The 20,494-nt window shown below is 39.2% G+C and overlaps 1 protein-coding gene across 1 annotated transcript in view; it reads left to right on the forward strand.

The window, feature by feature from the left end:
• The window catches only part of bchs (WD repeat and FYVE domain containing 3 bchs), a 478,767-nt gene that overhangs the window by 379,216 nt on the left and 79,057 nt on the right, over positions 1–20,494 (forward strand). Inside the window, exons 44-45 of the mRNA XM_067152491.2 lie at positions 3,376–3,587; positions 9,449–9,581. Coding sequence (XP_067008592.2) covers positions 3,376–3,587; positions 9,449–9,581 — 345 coding nt within the window. The remainder of the gene's footprint in view (positions 1–3,375; positions 3,588–9,448; positions 9,582–20,494) is intronic.

The following is a 20,494-nucleotide window of genomic DNA, read 5'->3' on the forward strand; positions in this document are numbered from 1 at the left end:
TCTGGGACTGGAAAGGAGTTCTGTTGGTGGAATTCATGGAACGTGATTCCACCATCACTGCAGCCGCATACTGTGCGACTATTCAACGTCTACGATGGGCAATTCAGAATAAGCGGAGAGGGATGTTGTCATCAGGCATTGTCCTCCTCCATGACAATGCTCGGCCGCACACTGCAGCTGCCACTACAAACCTCCTGCAGCGTTTCCAGTGGGACGTTTTCAATCACCCAGCATACAGTCCGGACCTGGCTCCATCAGATTTTCACCTCTTTGCTCACATGAAACGCTGGCTAGGAGGACAGTGTTTTGACACCAACGAGGCGCTGCAGACCGGCGTACAAAGATGGTTACAGGCGCAGGCGGCAACGTTCTATCAAGAGGGCATTGACAAGTTGGTACCACGCTACGACAAATGTCTCAATCTGCGAGGCGACTATGTTGAAAAATAGCTGTGATGTATCAGTAAGTGTTACTAATAGAAAAGTGTCAAATTTGTACTGCTGTTTCATTTCGTGACCAATCGGACCTTGAAAAAAAAATAGCCCTCGTATTTATTTGTTTGTTTGTTTGTTTTTTATATGGCATACAAATACATTATTACAAATGAACCAAACTACAAACAAACATCTAGACCTTGTATGTACTCAATACATTTTGGGGTTGCTAACAAGAAGTCTTCATATGGCCCTCCAAATGCTCTGATGCTGCATTCCTCCCTGATGTGTTTAATATTTTGTCGCGGTGCACCACAGTCACATACCCGTGAGGACAGCATTCGCCATTTAAAAAGTGAATCCCCACATCTTCCGTGTCCCGTCCTGAGTCGGTTGAGCACTGACCATAGCTTGCGAGGTTGATCAAACCCTGGAACTGTATTATCGATGCATGGCATTTCCAGGCATGTTGCTGGAGCATTTTGCATCCATTCTTCCCTCCAGGAATCGGTGATGTTGAACCCGATGTGTACCAAGCTCGATAGCTGCAGTCGCTTAAGTACGGCCAGTATCCAGTAATCGGGAGATAGTGGGTCCGAGCCCCACTGTCGGCAGCTCTGAAGATGGTTTCCGTGGTTTCCCATTTTCACACCAGGCAAATGCCGGGGCTGTACCTTAATTAAGGCCAGGGCCACTTCCTTCTAATTCCTAGGCCTTTTCTATCCCATCGTCGCCATAAGACATATCTGTGTTGGTGCAACGTAAAGCAAATTGAAAAAAAAAAAAACACGAACCCGATGTGATTGATGTCGGCTGCAAGAGGTGGATGTCTTGAAGGAAGTCGTTTGAGTTTGAGGTGTGAGATGTCAGACTGTACTGCTGGTCCAGGGTTCGCTAGGATCTTGTTGTATTCTCTGATCATAGCTACTTTCCTTCGCAGGTTAGGGGGTGGTATGTTACTTAGGACAGGCAGCCAGATGGTGGGAGTAGACCTGATTGTTCCTCTAATAATTCACGTAGTACTATTAAGTTGGACGTCAACTTTGTTAGTATGGATGCTGTTCAACCATACTGGTGCGCAGTACTCCGCCGCAGAGTATACCAAGCTCAACGCAGATATCCGCAGAGTTGTGGCGGATGATCCCCATGTGGTTCCACAAAGCTTTGTTTGATGTTGTTTCTTGTTCTCAGTTTCGCAGCAGTTTTTGTGAGATGTGTTTTAAACGACAGGGTCCTGTCTAGCGTGACTCCCAGGTATGTTGGTTCCTTATTGTGGGTAAGTTGTGTACCATCAAAGTAGACTTCCAGAGTCCTATTGGATTGTCTGTTGTTGAGATGGAAACAAGTCACCTCTGTTTTTGATGCATTAGGTCGAAGCCTCCATTTACGAAAATACTCTGCAAGCACAGACAAATCAGATGTTAAGAGTTTCTTCCATGGGTTTAAAGTGAGTGTGCATAGTTGCAATGGCCCAATCATCAACATATCCGAATTTTTTGCTGACAGTTTCTGGCATATCAGCAATGTAAAGCCTAAAGAGCAGTGGGGCTAGAACAGAACCTTGTGGGAGACCATTTTGGGGGAATTTCTGGCTACTGGTTTTGTTTCCCATAATAACCTGAAATCCTCTGTTTCCAATCATGTTATCAATAAGCTTCGTAATTTGTTGGCATGGAATGATCTTCATCAGCTTGTAGAGTAGGCCTTGCCGCCAGACGGTATCATAGGCTGAATATTACCGGATGAGTTGGCCATGTGGTTAGGGGCGCACAGCTATGAGTTTGCATCCGGGAGATAGTGGGTTCGAACCTCACCATCGGCAGCCCTGAATATTGTTTTCCGTGGTTTCCCATTTTCACACCAGGCAAATACTGGGGCTGTACCTTAATTAAGGCCACAGCTGCTTCCTTCCCAGTCCTAGCCCTTTCCTATCCCATCGTCACCATAAGACCTATCTGTGTCAGTGTGACGTAAAGCAAGTAGCAAAAAAATAGTAATAATATTATTAATAATAATGTTATTTGCTTTACGTCCCACTAACTACTTTTTAAGAATAATATTATTATTAGTACGGATTTAGGTATCAGTAAGGCAAGTCCATTGAAACTTAGTTATAGTTCCTCGAGAAATAGATAGTATTCCAAAATTTTGTGGTTATGTGTCCTGTACTTCTCCATCGAGTCTCTGATATTCCAACGAGATTTAAGTTGTGGATACCTGCCTCTTTCTTGACAGTATGAAGTTTGCCTGGTTGTAGTTGACCTTGAACATTTCATGTGTGTGTTTAAATTGTGGTGGCATATTCATTCTGTCATCGTGGCTTTGGCAGCCGGCCCAATTCCTATCCTCGCTGCTAGATGGGGGCTTCTTTCATTCAATTCCTGACCCGGACGAATGACTGGAAACAGGCTGTGGATTTTCATTCATTCTGTTGTGACTCCATTCAAAGTATTTCCTTCCAAAGATTCATTTGGGGATCTGTTTAAGCCCTCTGAACATTCTACAGTGAATGAAACCATAAGCCATAAGGACCAGCCATAAGATTATCTTGCAAAACCTTAGCAGGATTTTAATGGAGTGGTTTCCTGTTGCCTTTGCCATCCTATGCCATTGGCCATCTAGTAACTCTTCCACTTTTATGGGTAATTTTCCATCACTAGAGCAAGTAGATGCTCTATATCTCTTCCTGCTCATCCACTCTCTGGGAGATCATTGGCAATTGACAGAGGAGGACCACTAATACTGATGGTCACTCGGACTGTGAATGCTATTTAATAACATGCCTGGAACATCATAAAGAATCATAGCACAAGAAACGGTATTCAGTCACCCCCTTATTACAACAGCAGACAGTAAGGCTATGACAGCAATTAACATGTAGTTGTAGCTGCAAAAACTAGTTGTTTAATCAATCAAAATATGTACGGTAATTCTTTTTCAGCGTGGCGAGATCTCCAACTTTCAGTACCTGATGCACTTGAACACCTTGGCTGGGCGATCGTACAATGACCTCATGCAGTATCCAGTGTTTCCATGGATTCTAGCCGATTATGAGTCGGAAGAGTTAGATCTCTCAGATCCAGCCTCCTTCAGGGACTTCTCACGGCCTATGGGTGCCCAGAGCCCTGAACGTTTGGAGCAGTTCAAAAAAAGGTCAGTTGATTTATTCGCCAGAAAGGAGTTTCATTCATGCAGCAAATTGAGATTAAATAAAATTATTGTTTTTTTGAAATACTAGAAGAAAAGGAGACCAATTGTAAATCTATTGCTCAGTGAAAGTATTAACACATAGTACCAAATTGTTATAATGAGCATTGACACCAGTGGATATTCTGAATGAATTTACAGCAATAGTAATGTGCATAAATGGACAAAAATCAATGCATCTTGCTTTGTTAAATCATAAAGTTCACAAATTTGTTTTTAGTAGTACCTGTGAATTTTATTTGTTTCTGTAAAATCATAACCTTTAGGGTGAGCTAGAATGGAATACATTAGAACTCAGAACCCTAGTTTGCAGCTGTGCCCATAAAGCTTTATGGCTTAATGTTCTTGAAGTCATTGTACGGGAGAATTGACCATGTGTATAATAGGGGAGACTGTCTATTCTCACACCCCTCTGTCAAGTCTGTGACTATGCTATTGCTATTTTAACATCAAAAATTTCATTATTGTCCCATATTGAAACGAGATTTACAGTCAAAGATAAGGGTAGAGTTTTCCACCTGTTCAATACTATAAAAATGTGAAATAATTAAAACGTCACATTTTTATTGTTATTTTTGGTACAGGTTTTGGCAATTTTATTTGCCATCATCAGCCTAGGAGGAAGTAACAAGGATATTTAACTAGTTACATTAGAATTTATAATATATGTATGTACAAACACAGAACCTTCTAAAATAAGTTTATTATTTACAATTGCGTTATACCATAAAACATTTGGATAGTTGAAAAACAAAGACTAAATACCTCCATATAAACTTCTAGAAAAGATATAAAATGTTCTGTATACAGTCTTGTACATGTATATCTCCTGGCGTTGTTAAATGTTTGTAACTATGCATAAAATTAATTATAGCATTTCAGATAAAATTTCCTTTTTTAATTATATCTTAATAGCTATTAAAAATATACAACTGGCCTTGAAGCGATATATAAAAACTTTTAAACATTCTGTTATGAGAGATCTTTACAAGAATGCACTACAAGCTAATTTTGTTGAGTATTGTTATACTGTGTAAATAGGTAAAAGACTATTTTATTAAACAATTCGTGTAAAAAAACAGCTCATCGTGGATTATGATCAATGAACCATTTATACAGCATTTTCCGAACTTTACTATTATATCCACAGGATTTATCACTTCCACTAATACTGGACTTGCTGAGTGACATAATTGTTTTCAGTGTTATAAACTGATGATAAAACTTCAATTTTTTCACTCTACTTGTTCATTAACACGACAGTACGTAAGCCAGACGGAAAGCGGTCTAACATTCTTTACAGTTGACATATCTTGGTCCTCTGGGCTATGAGCATCTGTTTATAGTACCTTATTGCAGCTGAATAAATATCCTACACTTCATTTACGATAATATCCCCTTCAAAGTAATGAGTCGGCTGTAAATGGATTCATTTACAGTAAAACCTCGATTCTCCGTCCCTCGATTAACTGTCCTGCGGATTATCCATTGCCAAAAAAACTGCATTTTTTTTAAAAGCAATGTACAGGCGCTCCAAAACTGAATGAGCGTACTCTTGATGTCAATAATAATAATAATAATAATAATAATAATAATAATGTTATTGCATTTAGGTCCCACTAACCACTTTGACGGTTTTTGGAGACACCGAGGTGCCAAAATTTTGTTTTTCAGGAGTTTTTTTACATGCCAGTAAATCTACTGACACCAGGCTGACGTATTTGAGCACCTTCAAATACCACCGGACTGAGCTAGGATCGAACCTGCCAAGTTGGGGTCACAAGGCCATCGCCTCAACCGTCTAAGCCACTCAGCCCAGCTCTTGACGTCAAGGTATCTTGATACAGTATTCTGTTTTGGAGTGACTGTACATTGATTCTCCGACTCCTGAGTCCACGATCATAATGTACAGTAACTACTGTACGTACACGCGCATAGACCGGCCATCGACATTGGAGACATGACTTCATACATTTTTTACTATGTAATTTTATGTTATGTAAAATTATTTAACTTTTAACTGTTATGAAAGAAGAGGGATACTGTTCAAATTCAAGTCACAAACTTTATTATCCATTCCATTGTTAATGAATGCATACTTGAGTATGCTGGTCATTTCTACTTCAGAACGATACCGAGACAATAATTTACGTTACCCTGATTTGTTGAACATATATATTTGTGTGTGGGGACCTTATCTGCAATTCTCGGGCATTATTGCATTGCCGTTAATTTATGTGCCGGTACTGTGGCTATTTAAAATGCATTTAAAATCCATTATTACGTCAATAATTTTGATTTTCCTTATTGGCCCAATAAGCTAATCCTTGACTTGAGCATGTGTAGTGTCTCTCTTGAACGGAGCGCTCTGCAGTTGTTTTTCTGTCTCGTCAACTAGCGAGCGAGGAGTCTTGTTCTGAGCGAGCTGTGAGATGGACGCCATTAGCCTTGTTCCTTAAAAGACTTTGAAAAGTAACGAAATGGAGCTGGATACTCCCGGTTAGGCGGGAGATACAGAAGGCAATATGCCTAAATACGTTTTCAGTCTTATGTTCCTCTAGTGATTGTGATTTGGTATTTTACTGATTCTTTAAATTCTACTATGTGAGTGTTGAGTGTGGGCCTGCGTGCCAAGGCAGGCAGATTACCTCTGAAAACATGTTTCTGGTGTAAGTTTGTGATAAAGGATTACACTAATTTGGATACAAAACCACCAGCATGTAAGTAATATTTATTCAAAAATTATTTTGGAGCAACGCCAACTTCAGTGGATTACTTGGAGGAGATATTGTTTACAACCGTCGTCTTGGAATTTTCAAAAACATGATCTTGTCCGTTTACAAACCAACGTTATCACTGTTATTTAATTTTAGGCCTACCTCGAGTTATCGCCAATGTAGCGTGAATGGAATCTGAACTCTATACCCGGTATTTGGAAATTTAATAACCGACTGAAAAATTTAAAACATTATTGATAAAATTCTCATGTAAAAGTGATATGTAAATTTAATTACGAGGCGAAATGGAAACTCACGGTGAGCCTATGTGCATTATGTCATTCCTACCTTGCTATTATCGAGATTGTTGTACGTTTTTGGTTTACTGCTCCATATACCTACGATGTGCGTATTGTTTTGGTTGTTTGTATTGTTATTTTTATTATTATTATTATTATTTTTGCACGGTGTGTTTCTCTCACTGCCTGTTTTCTCTGATTTTGAAATGCGTACTCTGATTGTATCTGATTTCGTGTGATTTTCCAAATTGTGTCTTGTGGCTATGTAATCCCTTTTTTGCCGATGTCTCCCGCGTGTGGTCTTATCTCATGTGCTCATTGTCGTGGTTCCAAGGCCACCTCTTAGTTAATTTAATAACGACCATCTTGGTCTTTTGTAAAATTATTCCTTATACGAAATGCCACTTTCTATGAATTTAATCTCATGATACATGTAATTATAATTTTATTATTATTATTATTATTATTATTATTATTATTATTATTAGTCATGTCAGTACTCCTCGGTTGTAGAAATCCGAAATTTCTTTGCCCGGTTCATGAACTTCGAGGTGATTAACGCTCACATTCCTTCTTCTTACGTAGTTTTGTTTTCTTCTTGCTTTGTTACGTCACTAACCTAGTGTACTTCACTTACACCAGCTACATCCAACTTTAGTCTATCCATTTCCATTTTCAGATTCTCTAACCTACCACATTGATTCAAACTTCTAATATTCAACGGTCTGACTCCCAGGATGTCTGTATTCATCTTTCTGATGATTGGTCCCTCTCGTGTAGTCCCCACCCAGAGATCTGAATGGGAGACTGTTTTTACCTCAGAAATATATTTCCCAGGAGGAAGTAGGTATCTATACATCATTCATTCATAAAGAGAAAGCTGCATGATGTTGGGAGTTAGTTACAGCTGTAGTTTCCCATTGCTTTCAGCCATGTAGCAGTATCAACATAGCTAAGCCATGTTAAATAATTACAAGTCCGTATTAGTCAATCATCCAGACTGTCACCCTAGCAACTTCTAAAAGGCTGCTACCCCATTTTCGATGAATCATTCATTAGTCTGGTCTCTCGAGAGATACCCATCCGATGTGGTTGTACCTACGGCTCGACTACCTGTTTCATTGGGACACAGTTCTCCCCGCCAGGGCAAGGTCACATGGTTTACAAGGGAGGTGAAGGTTCATATCAATGTAAAAAGAATTGTATAATTTATGATTCAAACTAACAATACTACATTCCATTGATTAGTGGGCTAGCATTTGACCACAGGTGATGCGCTATTGTCGTGAATGAGACCTGTATTAAGAATGCCTTAGAGTACATTTCTTCTCCAGTTCGCTGTTTCATATGCTCTCCATGTCACTGCATCACAGTTTAAGTGTTAATTTCACATTTTCCAATACCGGTCATTTGGCACGACATCTTAACATAGTTTCATGGTAGACTAACGTTAATGGTTATGAATTTCATGTTTTTGGTCCGTATTGAACTGAGAATAATATATAAGTAATAATAATAACAACGTAAACGTTTCCACCTTTTCAATACTAAAATATATTCACAAAATTATAAATTACACGGTATTGAAAAGGTGGAAACGTAGACTAACGTATCATAAATGATTGAAAGGATATCATCTATTTCAAACGGTGTATAGTCACACGGCTCAAACAATAATAGTGTTCAAAATAATCTCTTCTCATTCAAACCCGGCACCATCAAACAACATGTGATGAGTGTTTCACAGTGAAAGTCCTCAAGCATTTACCCCCAACTTTCCACCCTCTCACCCTTTGAGATTCCAAAGTTGGACATCAGGTGGTGCTCAGGTCTAGGGAAGCACCCAGACTTAACTTTAGACAACTGCTCCTTATTTCCATTCTCTTTGTCTGTCTGTCTGTCTGTCTGTCTGTCTGTCTGTCTGTCTGTCTGTCTGTCTGTCTGTCTGTCTGTCTGTCTGTCTGTCTGTCTGTCTGTCTGTCTGTCTGTCTGTCTGTCTGTCTGTCTGTCTGTCTGTCTGTCTGTCTGTCTGTCTGTCTGTCTGTCTGTCTGTCTGTCTGTCTGTCTGTCTCCCCACACCCTTTACCTCACACAGCATCTGCTTGTCAACAGTGACCACTATCATTAGTATTTTATCCTCCAGTGGTGAAGGTTGGAACCGAATATTTTGGACCCATGTCTTTTTTGTATGTCCTCTATTAATACACGGTAAGATATTAGTGTGGGAAAAGGGAGAAATAGAAATTAAATGAATATCTGTGTTACCATAAAACTGTATGTGACAAAAGAGGTAGAAAATAAACTTTCTTGCTGCCATTGGATGGGTAGCGACAACTGATACATTATTTACCCTCATTTTGTGTAGTGCTGATTGTGTTTGATATCTGAATGCACCTGAAAGAAACTAAGTGCTGTCAGTGCTTGGGGTCACTTGTGTACTATTGCTTTTATCCATGTTGGTGATGTTTCTTACTGTGCAACATTTGGTTTGAAACTGGGCCAGTAGAGTAAGAAGTACAAGACCAGACAATGCTTCCCCTACATATACAATTGTTCCTACTTTCATCCCACACTAGAAGGACTTAGAACATTTTCAAGAAAATCAATCTGTAGACACACTTCAATTCCTGAAAGATTCTCTTAGCTATTAAGTTCCCAATCTATTACCATGGGACGATTTCTGGTATGTGACAACTGTACTTTCTTGTTATGGATTTTAGCTTGTAATAGTTATATTTTTGAACTAATTAAGGGCACATAAAACCTTGTATTATTATCTAGTACCTTTCAGGTATAAGGAATGGGATGATCCTCATGGTGAGACACCTCCATACCATTATGGCACACATTATTCATCTGCCATGATTGTTTGTTCATATCTTGTCCGCATGGAGCCTTTTACTCAGCACTTCCTCAGACTGCAGGTGAGTAGGGCCAAGCAGTGCCAATATCTTGGTTTTATTGTTTCCTTTCAAGCAGTACTGTAGTTATTAAGGAATAAAATGTTCATCAGAATCGTCAGTACAATAATTAAGTTATGGGAAAATGATCTGACTTTTTTTTAATAATTGTGACTACAGTAGAAGTCTGTTATAGCGAGAATTCATAACAGCGAAAATTTACTCGCTATAACGGATTGTCGTTATATCCCGATTTTTTGTAAAAAGTTGGCAAACCCTCATACACAAAATCAGTATGAAGCGACAGTCAGCTTGCACAAAACTTGCATTTTCGCGGATAATATCCCCTCTTCGGCTTACTTGTTTGTTATTTTTCGAAATCTGATATTACGTGAAAGTATGTTTAATTTCATTCTGAAAAATTATAGTACCGTATTTCTCCGAATCCAAGATGCCCCCACCTTTTCAATCAAAGAATGTATATCAGTCTTAAAAAGTGCTTTGTAAAATCATATGAATGCCTTTCTTATACAGTACATTTTTTAGACTATTTTTAGACGCCAAACATTGGCTTTAGTTATGGCGTATTACTTTTCGGCTGCACAATTGTTCTCTATTTCAGCGGGTTTAATAACCATTAACTTATAATTGGCATCATAATATCGAAGAGAACCCCTTGAAAATTTGCTGGCAATACCTATTTCACGCGTCCCTACAATACGACGATTCATCAGGAAAATATTCTTACTTACTATAAAACACATTTCAAATGCATGTAGAGAAATTATAACCTCCTCGCTAAAATTTACATGGGAATAGCCATTTCGAAATTTAAGTAGACGGGAAAAAATATAAACTATCCTCTGAAATCAGTGATGTACTCTGCAACATCTAGAGATGTATCACATTCTTACTTAATTTCAGCATATAACATTACAGTAAAATTAATAAACCGTTTACTTCAGCCTTTATTTTTCATGAGTTAACAACTGCTATCGGCCACGTTATTTACGCATTTATTACGATAATGTGTTATCCTCTTTCATTTCGAATTTCCTTTAGAAAACAGCAGTCGACGGGTATTAATAGACTAATCAACTCCAACATCGCCTTCGAATGTCGACGAGAGAGCTCGCAAATGCACATGGCGAGAAAACTATACCATACCGAAGATGATCGGTCGCATTTTGTGGCAAGCATTTGTGCTTCATAAATAAGCTTCTGATAAGTTCACCTGCATACACCCCAGCGTCAGTGGGTAGGGTCTGACACATCCCACTCTGAAGAGTCTAGTGTCAGACCTAAGACGAAACGCTGTTAATAGAGCAAACGCCGGAAAAGCCATCCATTTAATTTTGATCTAATTTTTTATATGCTCTATTGGTGGAAAATAATATAATTCCCTTCATGGGAACTTAGAATTTCCGTTCATTCAAACAGCGTAACTTAACCTAACTTAACCGTTCAATATTTATCATGAATGCTTATGTATGGTAGGTATTTCTAGCGCCAGTAGAAAATACTCTTCTCGCTATAAATTTACATGATAATAGCCTTTCTGAAATTAAACAGACATGAGAAAATAGAAACTAACCTCTGAAATCAATTATGCACGCTGCCATATCTTGAGGTGTATTTCATCCTTAATTAATCGCAGTATTTAGCATTAAAATTAAGCCATCGTTTCCTCGGCCTTTATTTTTAACGAGTTAACAACTGTTATCGGACACGTTATTTACGCATTTATTACGCAAAAAAGTCATCTTTCATTTTGAATTTTCTTTACAGAACAGCAGTTGACGGGTTTTACTAATCGACTCCGACCTCACCTTCGAATGTCTATGAGAGAACTCGCTAGTGGACATAGTGAGGAAACAATACCGAAGGAGATCGATCACATGCAACATAATCGCTGGGGTGCATAAATATCCGTAACGGAAAAAATCGCTCGTAATAACGGATGCGTCAGTGATAGTGTTCTCGCTGTAAGTGAAGGATAATGCACAGTCTAATATAGGAATTATGAAGGGACCGGGAAACATTGTCGTTATAACGGGGTTCTCGTTAAATGCCGTACTCGCTATATCGGACTTCTACTGTATTTAGAATTCCACTTAATTGTTCAACAATAACCCAACAAGTGGAATTGTACAAAAAGATGAAATATTGAAGGCCCAGGCAACTTATTTTGGAGTTATATTTTCTTAACTCATTGAAATCAAGATTAGATTTTAATAAACATGCCGAAAACCCTATTGCATTATTTTATATTGTTCAGGAGATATAAACGGAAAACGGCCACAGCGCTTGAACGAGTGATGTTACCGTTGGTGAGCCGCCTCCTGCATGCCGTTAGTAAGTGTAGCAGAACCATGGTTGCAACCACGCAAGCACTTATACATCAAAGGAAGAAGATGTAGGTTATCACAGACTCTCCAATCGAGAGAAATATCCAGAGAGATATCGAGCTTGGCTATAAAAAATTAGTCACGTTAATTTCTCACCAACCTGACATAGTTTCGTATGCTATACACATTTCAGAGAGCAGGACATTGAACTATGACTTAAATACAAAGCCAAACTCCTGAGACAAAATAGAAAACCTGTGTTAAGGAAAGATTTTCTGTCCACACTAAATATGAGGGGGTCCAGCCCCGCGGTGTAGGGGGCAACGCGTCCGCCTGTCACCCGGCGGCCCTGGGTTTGATTCACGGCCGGGTCAGGGGTTTTTAACGTTCCTTTCCTCATATTCAACCCTTTACACTTCTGCAATTACAATTACACGCAGGTGCAAGTAGTGGCAAAAGCATTTACAAAGGAAAAAAAAAATATATGAGGGAAATGAAATCTGTTCCTGTTGCAAAACGTTCATCTACGTATATGATATAGATATTGATTTACATAGGGAACCTGAAATATTTGTCATGAATAAGTAAATTCATAATTCCAATATTAATTGGTCCGTTACTGGACATTAAAAATTTTCCAGCTAACTCATTCTTGGTTGCTAGCGTTTCATCCCAGTGTGCCAATTTGGGCTCATCAGTTGGTATAGGGCATCTGATTGCCTAGCAGGCATCAATTTTTTTTAATGAGACAAAGTCTCTCATAGTGTATTGGTACTACCGGTGGCTCCGAGTAGCCTACGCAGTGACCTCCACGGTATGCACTAGCCATGCATTTTGGTAAGTGTGCTAGTTACCAACTGATGACCCCAAGTTATCACACACTGAGGCAAAATGCTGGCAACAGGAATGAGTTAGCCTGAAAAATTTATAAAGTCCAATAATGGACCCATTATATTGGTATTATAAATTTACTCATGCGGGACAATAATTCAGGTTCGCTACGGGAATCTATATCCATATCATCTGATAGCTTGGCAAGCTTCAACTTTTGCAAAAAAGACAAAGTCTCTCATAGTGCATTGGCTATGCTGGTAGCTTCAAATAGCCTACACAGTGGCCTCCACAGTATGCACTAGCCATGCATCTTGGTAGGTGTGCTGTTTACCAACTGATGAGCCCAAATTATCACACACTGGAGTGAAACACTGGCAAAAGGAATGAGTTAGCCTGAAAATTGTATTATGTCCAATAACGGACCCATTTTATTGGTATTATAAATTTACTCATTCGAGACAAACATTTCAGGATCCCTAAGGAAATCAATATGCATATCAAGTATGTAATATGTCGAAGTTAGGGGACTTGGAATGCGAAAGCGTTGCTAAGAATGGGAAATCTGGAAGAGGTCAAAATTGTTATGGAAAAAACATTTGGTCAAGAAATGGAGATAATGCATGATATCAGATTGATTATGTTTTAGTCAGCACCATCAAAGTCGGATTAAATCCAGTCACAGCTATCCAGGACCTGATGTGAACAGCGAACACAATCTTGTACTAGCCAAGTATGACATTAAGCTGAAGAAGAATATGAAATCGATCCAACCTAAATGGAACATGCACAGTTTTAAGAACACTGATATAAAGCAGGTATGTGAAAGGAGAACTAATCAGATATTCACTCTACAGCTGTGCAAAATGGGAAGAAATAAAGATTGGAATAACTGAGGCTGTTAAAGAAGTGCTGGGCAAAAGACAGTTTGAGCTGAGGAAGTCATGGGTGACTTATGAGATCATGAAACTTATTCATGAAAGAAATAAAGAGAAGAAAGTGGGGAATACAGAAAGGAACAGTAGAAATAAGATCACAACAAAATGTTGTGAAGCAAAAGAGAACTGGATAAAGGATACAAGTGAAATTACAGAAAAGGATATGATCAGAGGAAGAGTGAAAATGGCATATTCCACTATCAGAGCCCTACAACACAAACCAAAAGGTCCATACAGTGGCAGCACGTGATGCACATAATTAGCGCTAGTGTTGACTGCCAAATTCCAATTGATGTCTGTTCCCAAATACATCAACACTTACTAAACATCTATTCATTTGCCTTCTTTGGAATAATTACTTTTTGGAGAGAATTCCTGTAAGGGCAACAGATGGCAGTCGCATACTTACCCCAACACCCCCAACAGCACGACTTGAGAGTGTGGCATATTGCATATGCGTAAAGCACAGATATCTGTTTCTGCAATATCCTGGTCATGTCTGCGTGCCTTCCGATGTCCCCCCGCACCTCGCCACTCCCTTCGCCCAGGTACGGACGGAGCGATCGCCTTCCAAGGGGGTTCATTCCAGACAAGTATTCAGCCACGGAACGTGCAGAGTTCACATGAATTGAAAGCCAGTACGAGTATATTACGAATAGATAGGCTAAGCAAGAGCTTCGAGATTGACAAGGGAGTTATGAATATTAAGTAGTTGACTACAATTTGATATAACCTGGAGGTTCATTGCTCCATTGCGCTATACCAGGAACCGCCACTAGGTCCATAGTCAAGGTTTAATGGGGAATCCTCCTCTCTTAACACCAAAGAAGTTTATTTTTCTTATTTTTTTTATTTTTTTTTTTATTTTGCTTTACATCGCACCGACACAGATAGGTTTTATGGCGACGATGGGACAGGAAAGGCCTAGGAATGGGAAGGAAGCGGCCGTGGCCTTAATTAAGGTACAGCCACAGCATTTGCCTGGTGTGAAAATGGGAAACCAAGGAAAACCATCTTCAGGGCTGCCGACAGTGGGATTCGAACCCACTAACTCCAGGATGCGAGTTCACAGCTGCGCGCTCCTAACCGCACGGCCAACTTGTCCGGTAAAGAAGTTTATGATTGTTTAAAATAATACATTGAAAACATATACTGTAACAGGAACACCCGTACTTTAGATCAGTGGAGAGCATGGATTGACGCCAGGGCGTGTACGGTTCATGCTCACAGAGTCAGAGAGAGAGAGATGGGTAGTATAATAAGTTCTTATTAAGTTTAAACTTGTGTTTATTAAAAAAATGACAAATTATATCACCTTTTACAGACGAACAGTGAAGGTTTTGAATGTCCAGGTAGAGATAGGGAGAGACGTCATCCTTCGATGTCTGTGATGTCCCTCATTTTCCCCTCACCATAGAACTCCTTTCAGCACCATGGCACCATGTTATCCCATGGCGTTTGACGACCTTTGAAGTTCGACTGAGACTCGAATCTGGGAGTCTGACGTCCGGTGATGTCTGCGTGCAGCGGGGAATATTTAATTAGCTTTTATTCCACCGAAATCCCATGAAGCGAGTAGAGAAATATGTGAACTTCACATAGAATGTCAATAGATCTGATACGACACTTCTCCACCGCACTACACTAAAGATTGTTATATGTCACTGTTCGAAAATTCACAAGTTCCACAATTAGTAGGGTTGGACGCGAATACTTTGAAGAAAAATAGGAAAATTAGCGCAGTTCAAAATTTGAAAGTAATACTCATCTGATGCACTCGTCATCACAATACGAAGCCGATTCTATCACTGTTCTATTACTGTTTGTAAAATTACAATAAGACAACGAGATTGTACTCGGTGTCTTCTCTAACATACACCACAACACACGGTGCCAGAGGTCTTTGTAGTGAACTAAGAACACCTCCTAGGACCCTGGTACAGAAAATGGTGTCCTTTTCACATAACATTAACTTTTACAAATTACAGTAAGAATTAAACTCGCAGAAGAATATTCCAGCTAGGCCAACTTCAGCCAAAAGACATCAACAGGAGGTTTCAATTAGAGAGAAGACATGTATTTTACCTCTGAATAGTGACACAAGTCTTTTCACACTTCAAAAATTAGTAACGCAAAGTCGAATTTGGAACCCTCAAAGTTCCTTTCAGGCTTATAAATAAACATATCCTAAAGTGTTATGTCGTGTTTTAAGAAGGAATGTTACATTTTAATCTTCCAGCTCACTCTCACATAAACTATAAGTATATAATAAACAGTTTAAGACTGAAATTTGAACCTGGACTCAAGTTCCTTACGATTTCAAAAGAAAACTTTTATAATATTACTTGGTGATTCAAGATTTGGTGTTAAGTTTTTAAGAAAATATTAACTTAGTGTTGTATAAGGTGATACTCATTTTAACTTTCAGTCCATTTAACCACTTAATATGGCCATATTGGTCCCGTGCTTTGTTTTGTATGTCTCGTCTAGAAAAGACGTGTACTTCACCTTTGAACAGTGATACAAATTCTTTTCTTACATTGAATTTTGGCAACACAAAATTGAATCTGGAACTTCAAGTTCTTATTAGGCTTGTATTTTAAATTTCTAATTGTCACATCTTGTTATAAGTAGACATTTTCTATTTTCCACAAGTTACAAGCATATAATCAACATTTTCAGGCTAAATATTGAACTGGGACTTCAAGTTCCTTATGATCTAAAGAGAGCTACCTTGAAAAACGTTATTCAGTGATTCAAGAAATGGTGTTATACTTTCAATTAATCTGTACCTTAGAGTTGTAAGAAGTGATCTCTCATCACGTTAATTCATTTACAATTTAGTCATATGTTCAATTTTATTGTGCATAGCTTTGTGTGTTTATTTTATATATGTCAATGTCTGTTTTTCTAAGTTTTTTAGCTGAAGATGATGCAGAAAAAGTGTTGAAACTAATTCCATTTATTAATTAAAATGTTGTAATTTAAATATTATTGCATTGTTTTGTATTGAAAAGGTGGAACCATTAGTTTGTTCTTATTGTATTTGAGGTTATATAAATTTATAATGCATATTTACTGGAAAACCATGTATTAGTCGTATTTAACATTTAATAAAAGATAATGTAGCATTTAATAAAATATAATTAAAATGTATTAAACACAATAATTGAAGGTTTTACGCAGTTAGGATGCCGTTCCTAAGACAATTATTCCCCCTAAAACCTTCAATATCTTTCCTGTACATTCCTTAACTCTAGGTCCTACTCTAGGTCTTAAATTATATCGAGGTGTCCTTATATCTATGTCTTCATCTCTCTTATCCTCACTGTTTAACTACACTAGACTACCTCAGTCACAGTGTCCTCTTGTTGGCGCTGTTGCAGTACACATTTCGCAGCCAGATAGTTCGATCGGCGGCCACCACAATTCCATGGGGGATCCGCTGGGTCCGGCCAACGGAGGCTTCGTTCCCGGTGGCGATGATCCACAGATCCTTGCGTGGCATTTGGACCTCTGCTGGCTTTCCCTTTGTTCGTGCCTTTGTGTTCTGTCAGGTCCCATGGGTCTTCATAGTCCTCCGGTGAGATACACGGGACAGGCTCGCATGTCTCGGGCTTGGCCCTGTTGAGTCTCCTCTTTTTCCAGGGTGCCAAACTCGATGTTTTTACCAGCATATGGTTTTGTGCCGAGACTAGAGTCCTGGTCAGGTGGCACCCTCGTTTGTTGGTAGTCAGTTCGGATCCCATTGATTCTCCATCTCCTTGAGGGGGTCCTACTGGCCGTGTTGTTGCCATCGCTACAATGATCCCGTCGTCCCGTGGAGTTGCCATCTTCACAACGCTGGAGCCACCATAACTGCTTGCAGGCTTCACCCGTGTCTCCACAGCTGTCGTACTTTCACACAGGGCACTCGCTTTTTTCCGCTGGGCCTTGAACTATGGACTTCACAACCACGAGTATCACTTCAGACCACTTCCCGTCTGGTTCATTGTTTTCCTGCACGACGCCAGTGATCACCTCGGCTTTGAGAGAGTGCACTTCGTTGTCCAAAGAATTGTTTTTTTTATTTCTTGAGACTGGGCCTCGATTTTCCCCTCGAGTTTTCCATACTGAGCCTTGATGTTTTTAGACTGGGCCTGAATCAAAGCAGTCAGTTGTGGGACCATAATGCTTACCCGGTCGTTGGTTTCTTCCTCCGAGGTGACTTCGAAGTCAAAACTGCCTGGGTCCTCCTCGTTGTCTAACAAATCCTGTCGCAGTCTCTTTTGTAAGTCCGCTTTGCTTGCAGCCGTCGGTAAACCTCGGGATTGCAAGTGATAAAAATCATTGTTATCCGTATAGAAGATACTGAATGTAGGATGCTAAAAGGTTTGTTTTGTCACCTATTCAATATATATAATTTTTACAATTTAGGAATTTTACTATTTAGGAATTTATTATTGATAATAAATTCCTAAATTGTAAAATTTATATGTATTGAATAGGTGACAAAACAAACCTTTTAGCATCCTACAAACCTCGGGATGCCAGCGGTTTTCGTAAAATCACCATGGTCATTTGGTCGATCTTCATTGCTGAGTCTCGAAGTGTCCTGCCCTGTCACAGTCGCCAATTTATCCCTCTCAAATGCGATTTTATTTGACGTAAATAAATATCACATAAGAACACATTCACTTCCTTGTGTAAATTACTTTATTGTCACTGTAAGCCACAACACACAATTACACACATTAGCAAGCGACACTACAACACTTAATAGCGCAGTACCCTTAAGTCGATTCTGACAAGTACAGATATCGACAACACTGACTCGCGCACTATAACATACACTCTCTTGAACTGACCGCCTCACTGACTGACGGCTCGATATATATATATATATATATATATATACTGTTCGATCAACCATCTAGAATTATCGATTTCTTACAACACACTAATGGAACACACTCGAAACATCGATCGACCAGCTAGTCGAATGGAGTACTCCAGTAATGGATCCAGCTAGAACTTTCATTACTGTTTACCAATACACATGGAAATCTCTCCAACATTCCTAATGTCTCTACATTTATCTGGATAATAAACCTTACAGTAAGTTTCCAGAACCCTTCATATATACCAAATTATAGCAGAATACATCTCATATATGAACATTATAGAGTTTTCTACAGCTTTTGACTATATAGATTTGAGGTTAAGCTTATACAAAATACGTGTTTGATGTTATACGAATTTATAATACATACTAGCTGATGTACCCATACACTTCGCTACGGGATTCTCAGAAAGACTGATTTTGTGGTTTTCCTAACTGAAGTCAATATAGGTCATTACAAAAACGTCATTAGGAATGTAGTAATTAAAAGCAATGATATCATATAAAATACTTGATCAAATGAAAAACTGCACATTTTCTCACTTTTAACGAACAGTACTACGGTGTCGATCTAACAGTCCAAAGTTCCAGAGCTGGAATGACCAGGCTGCAGACACCCGTGAACACTTCTCTGCCATTATTCCGTAAAATAAGCACACTTCTCATTCCAATCAGTGCCTCAGAGCAGGGATTGAATAGCTCGAAAGCTACGATGAACCTGTGTGTTACGTATCAGTAGTATCGGAAAATTTATGAAACAGAGGAATGGCAAGCTAAAGAAGAAAGTTACCTAACTCCCCAGCTACTTCCCGCCAATATTTAGGTAGACTGTTACACTCGTTCAACTGGGCGAGTTGGCCTTGTGGTTAGGGGCGTGCAGCTGTGACCTTGCATCCGGGAGATAGTGGATTCGAACCCCACTGTTGGCAGCCTTGAAGATGTTATTCCGTGGTTTCCCATTTTCACACCAGGCACATGCTGGGGCTATACCTTAATTAAGGCCAAGGCCGTCCGGCCGGCCCCGCGGTGTAGAGGGCAACGCGTCCGCCTGTCACCTGGCGGCCCCGGGTTTGATTCCCGGCCGGGTCAGGGGTTTTTAATTCTAAATGATTAATATCCCTGGCCTGGGGACTGGGTGTTTGTGCCGTCCTTAACGTTCCTTTCCTCATATTCAACAATCTACACTTCCACAATTCCAATTACACGCAGGTTCACAACATATGGTGCAAGTAGGGGCAAAAGATCTCTACAGGTCGACGCCCCGAACAAATAGCATTTTTTTTAAAAGACCAAGGCAGCTTCCTTCACATTCAATGCCCTTTCCTATCCCATCGTCGCCATACATCGGTGCTACGTAAGGCAAATTTTAAAAAAAATACTCGGTACGCAGCTGTAACCCTATCTATTGGAGGTGAGTGGCAACAGAAGACAAAGCACACCACAACAAACAATGATCAATGTTATGTTATTGTTGATCAATTTTATGAGAGCTCTATATTGTAGGCTTTCACATTTAGTTTTCTTTCGACTTTGTGATCTTAGAGCGTCTTATAAAATTATTTATAGCGTAGACTGTAGTTCCTTATTCTCCGAATTTACATACCGATATCCATTAAATCCTGTCTACCCATTTTCCCGTGACTTGGCGCTGATAAAGACTTAGTAACAAAAATCCAAATTCATTAATATCTCTGATCATAGCCCGTATGGTAACAGTGTATAAGACATAAATGATCGGAAATATGATACTATATAACTTTAGTTATGTAGTATTTATTGATACGACCACTAATAACATAATTATTGGGGAATTAAATTTTAGACTTACCCCTAAACTACCATTTCATTCAGCATGAATAAAATTATTTAGAGCCTAAATTATAGCGACTTATAACCCGACTTTCTATACCAATTTTCATTAAGATAGGAGCACTAACA

Source organism: Anabrus simplex, chromosome 8, assembly GCF_040414725.1.
Source record: "Anabrus simplex isolate iqAnaSimp1 chromosome 8, ASM4041472v1, whole genome shotgun sequence".
Lineage (NCBI taxonomy): Eukaryota > Metazoa > Arthropoda > Insecta > Orthoptera > Tettigoniidae > Anabrus > Anabrus simplex.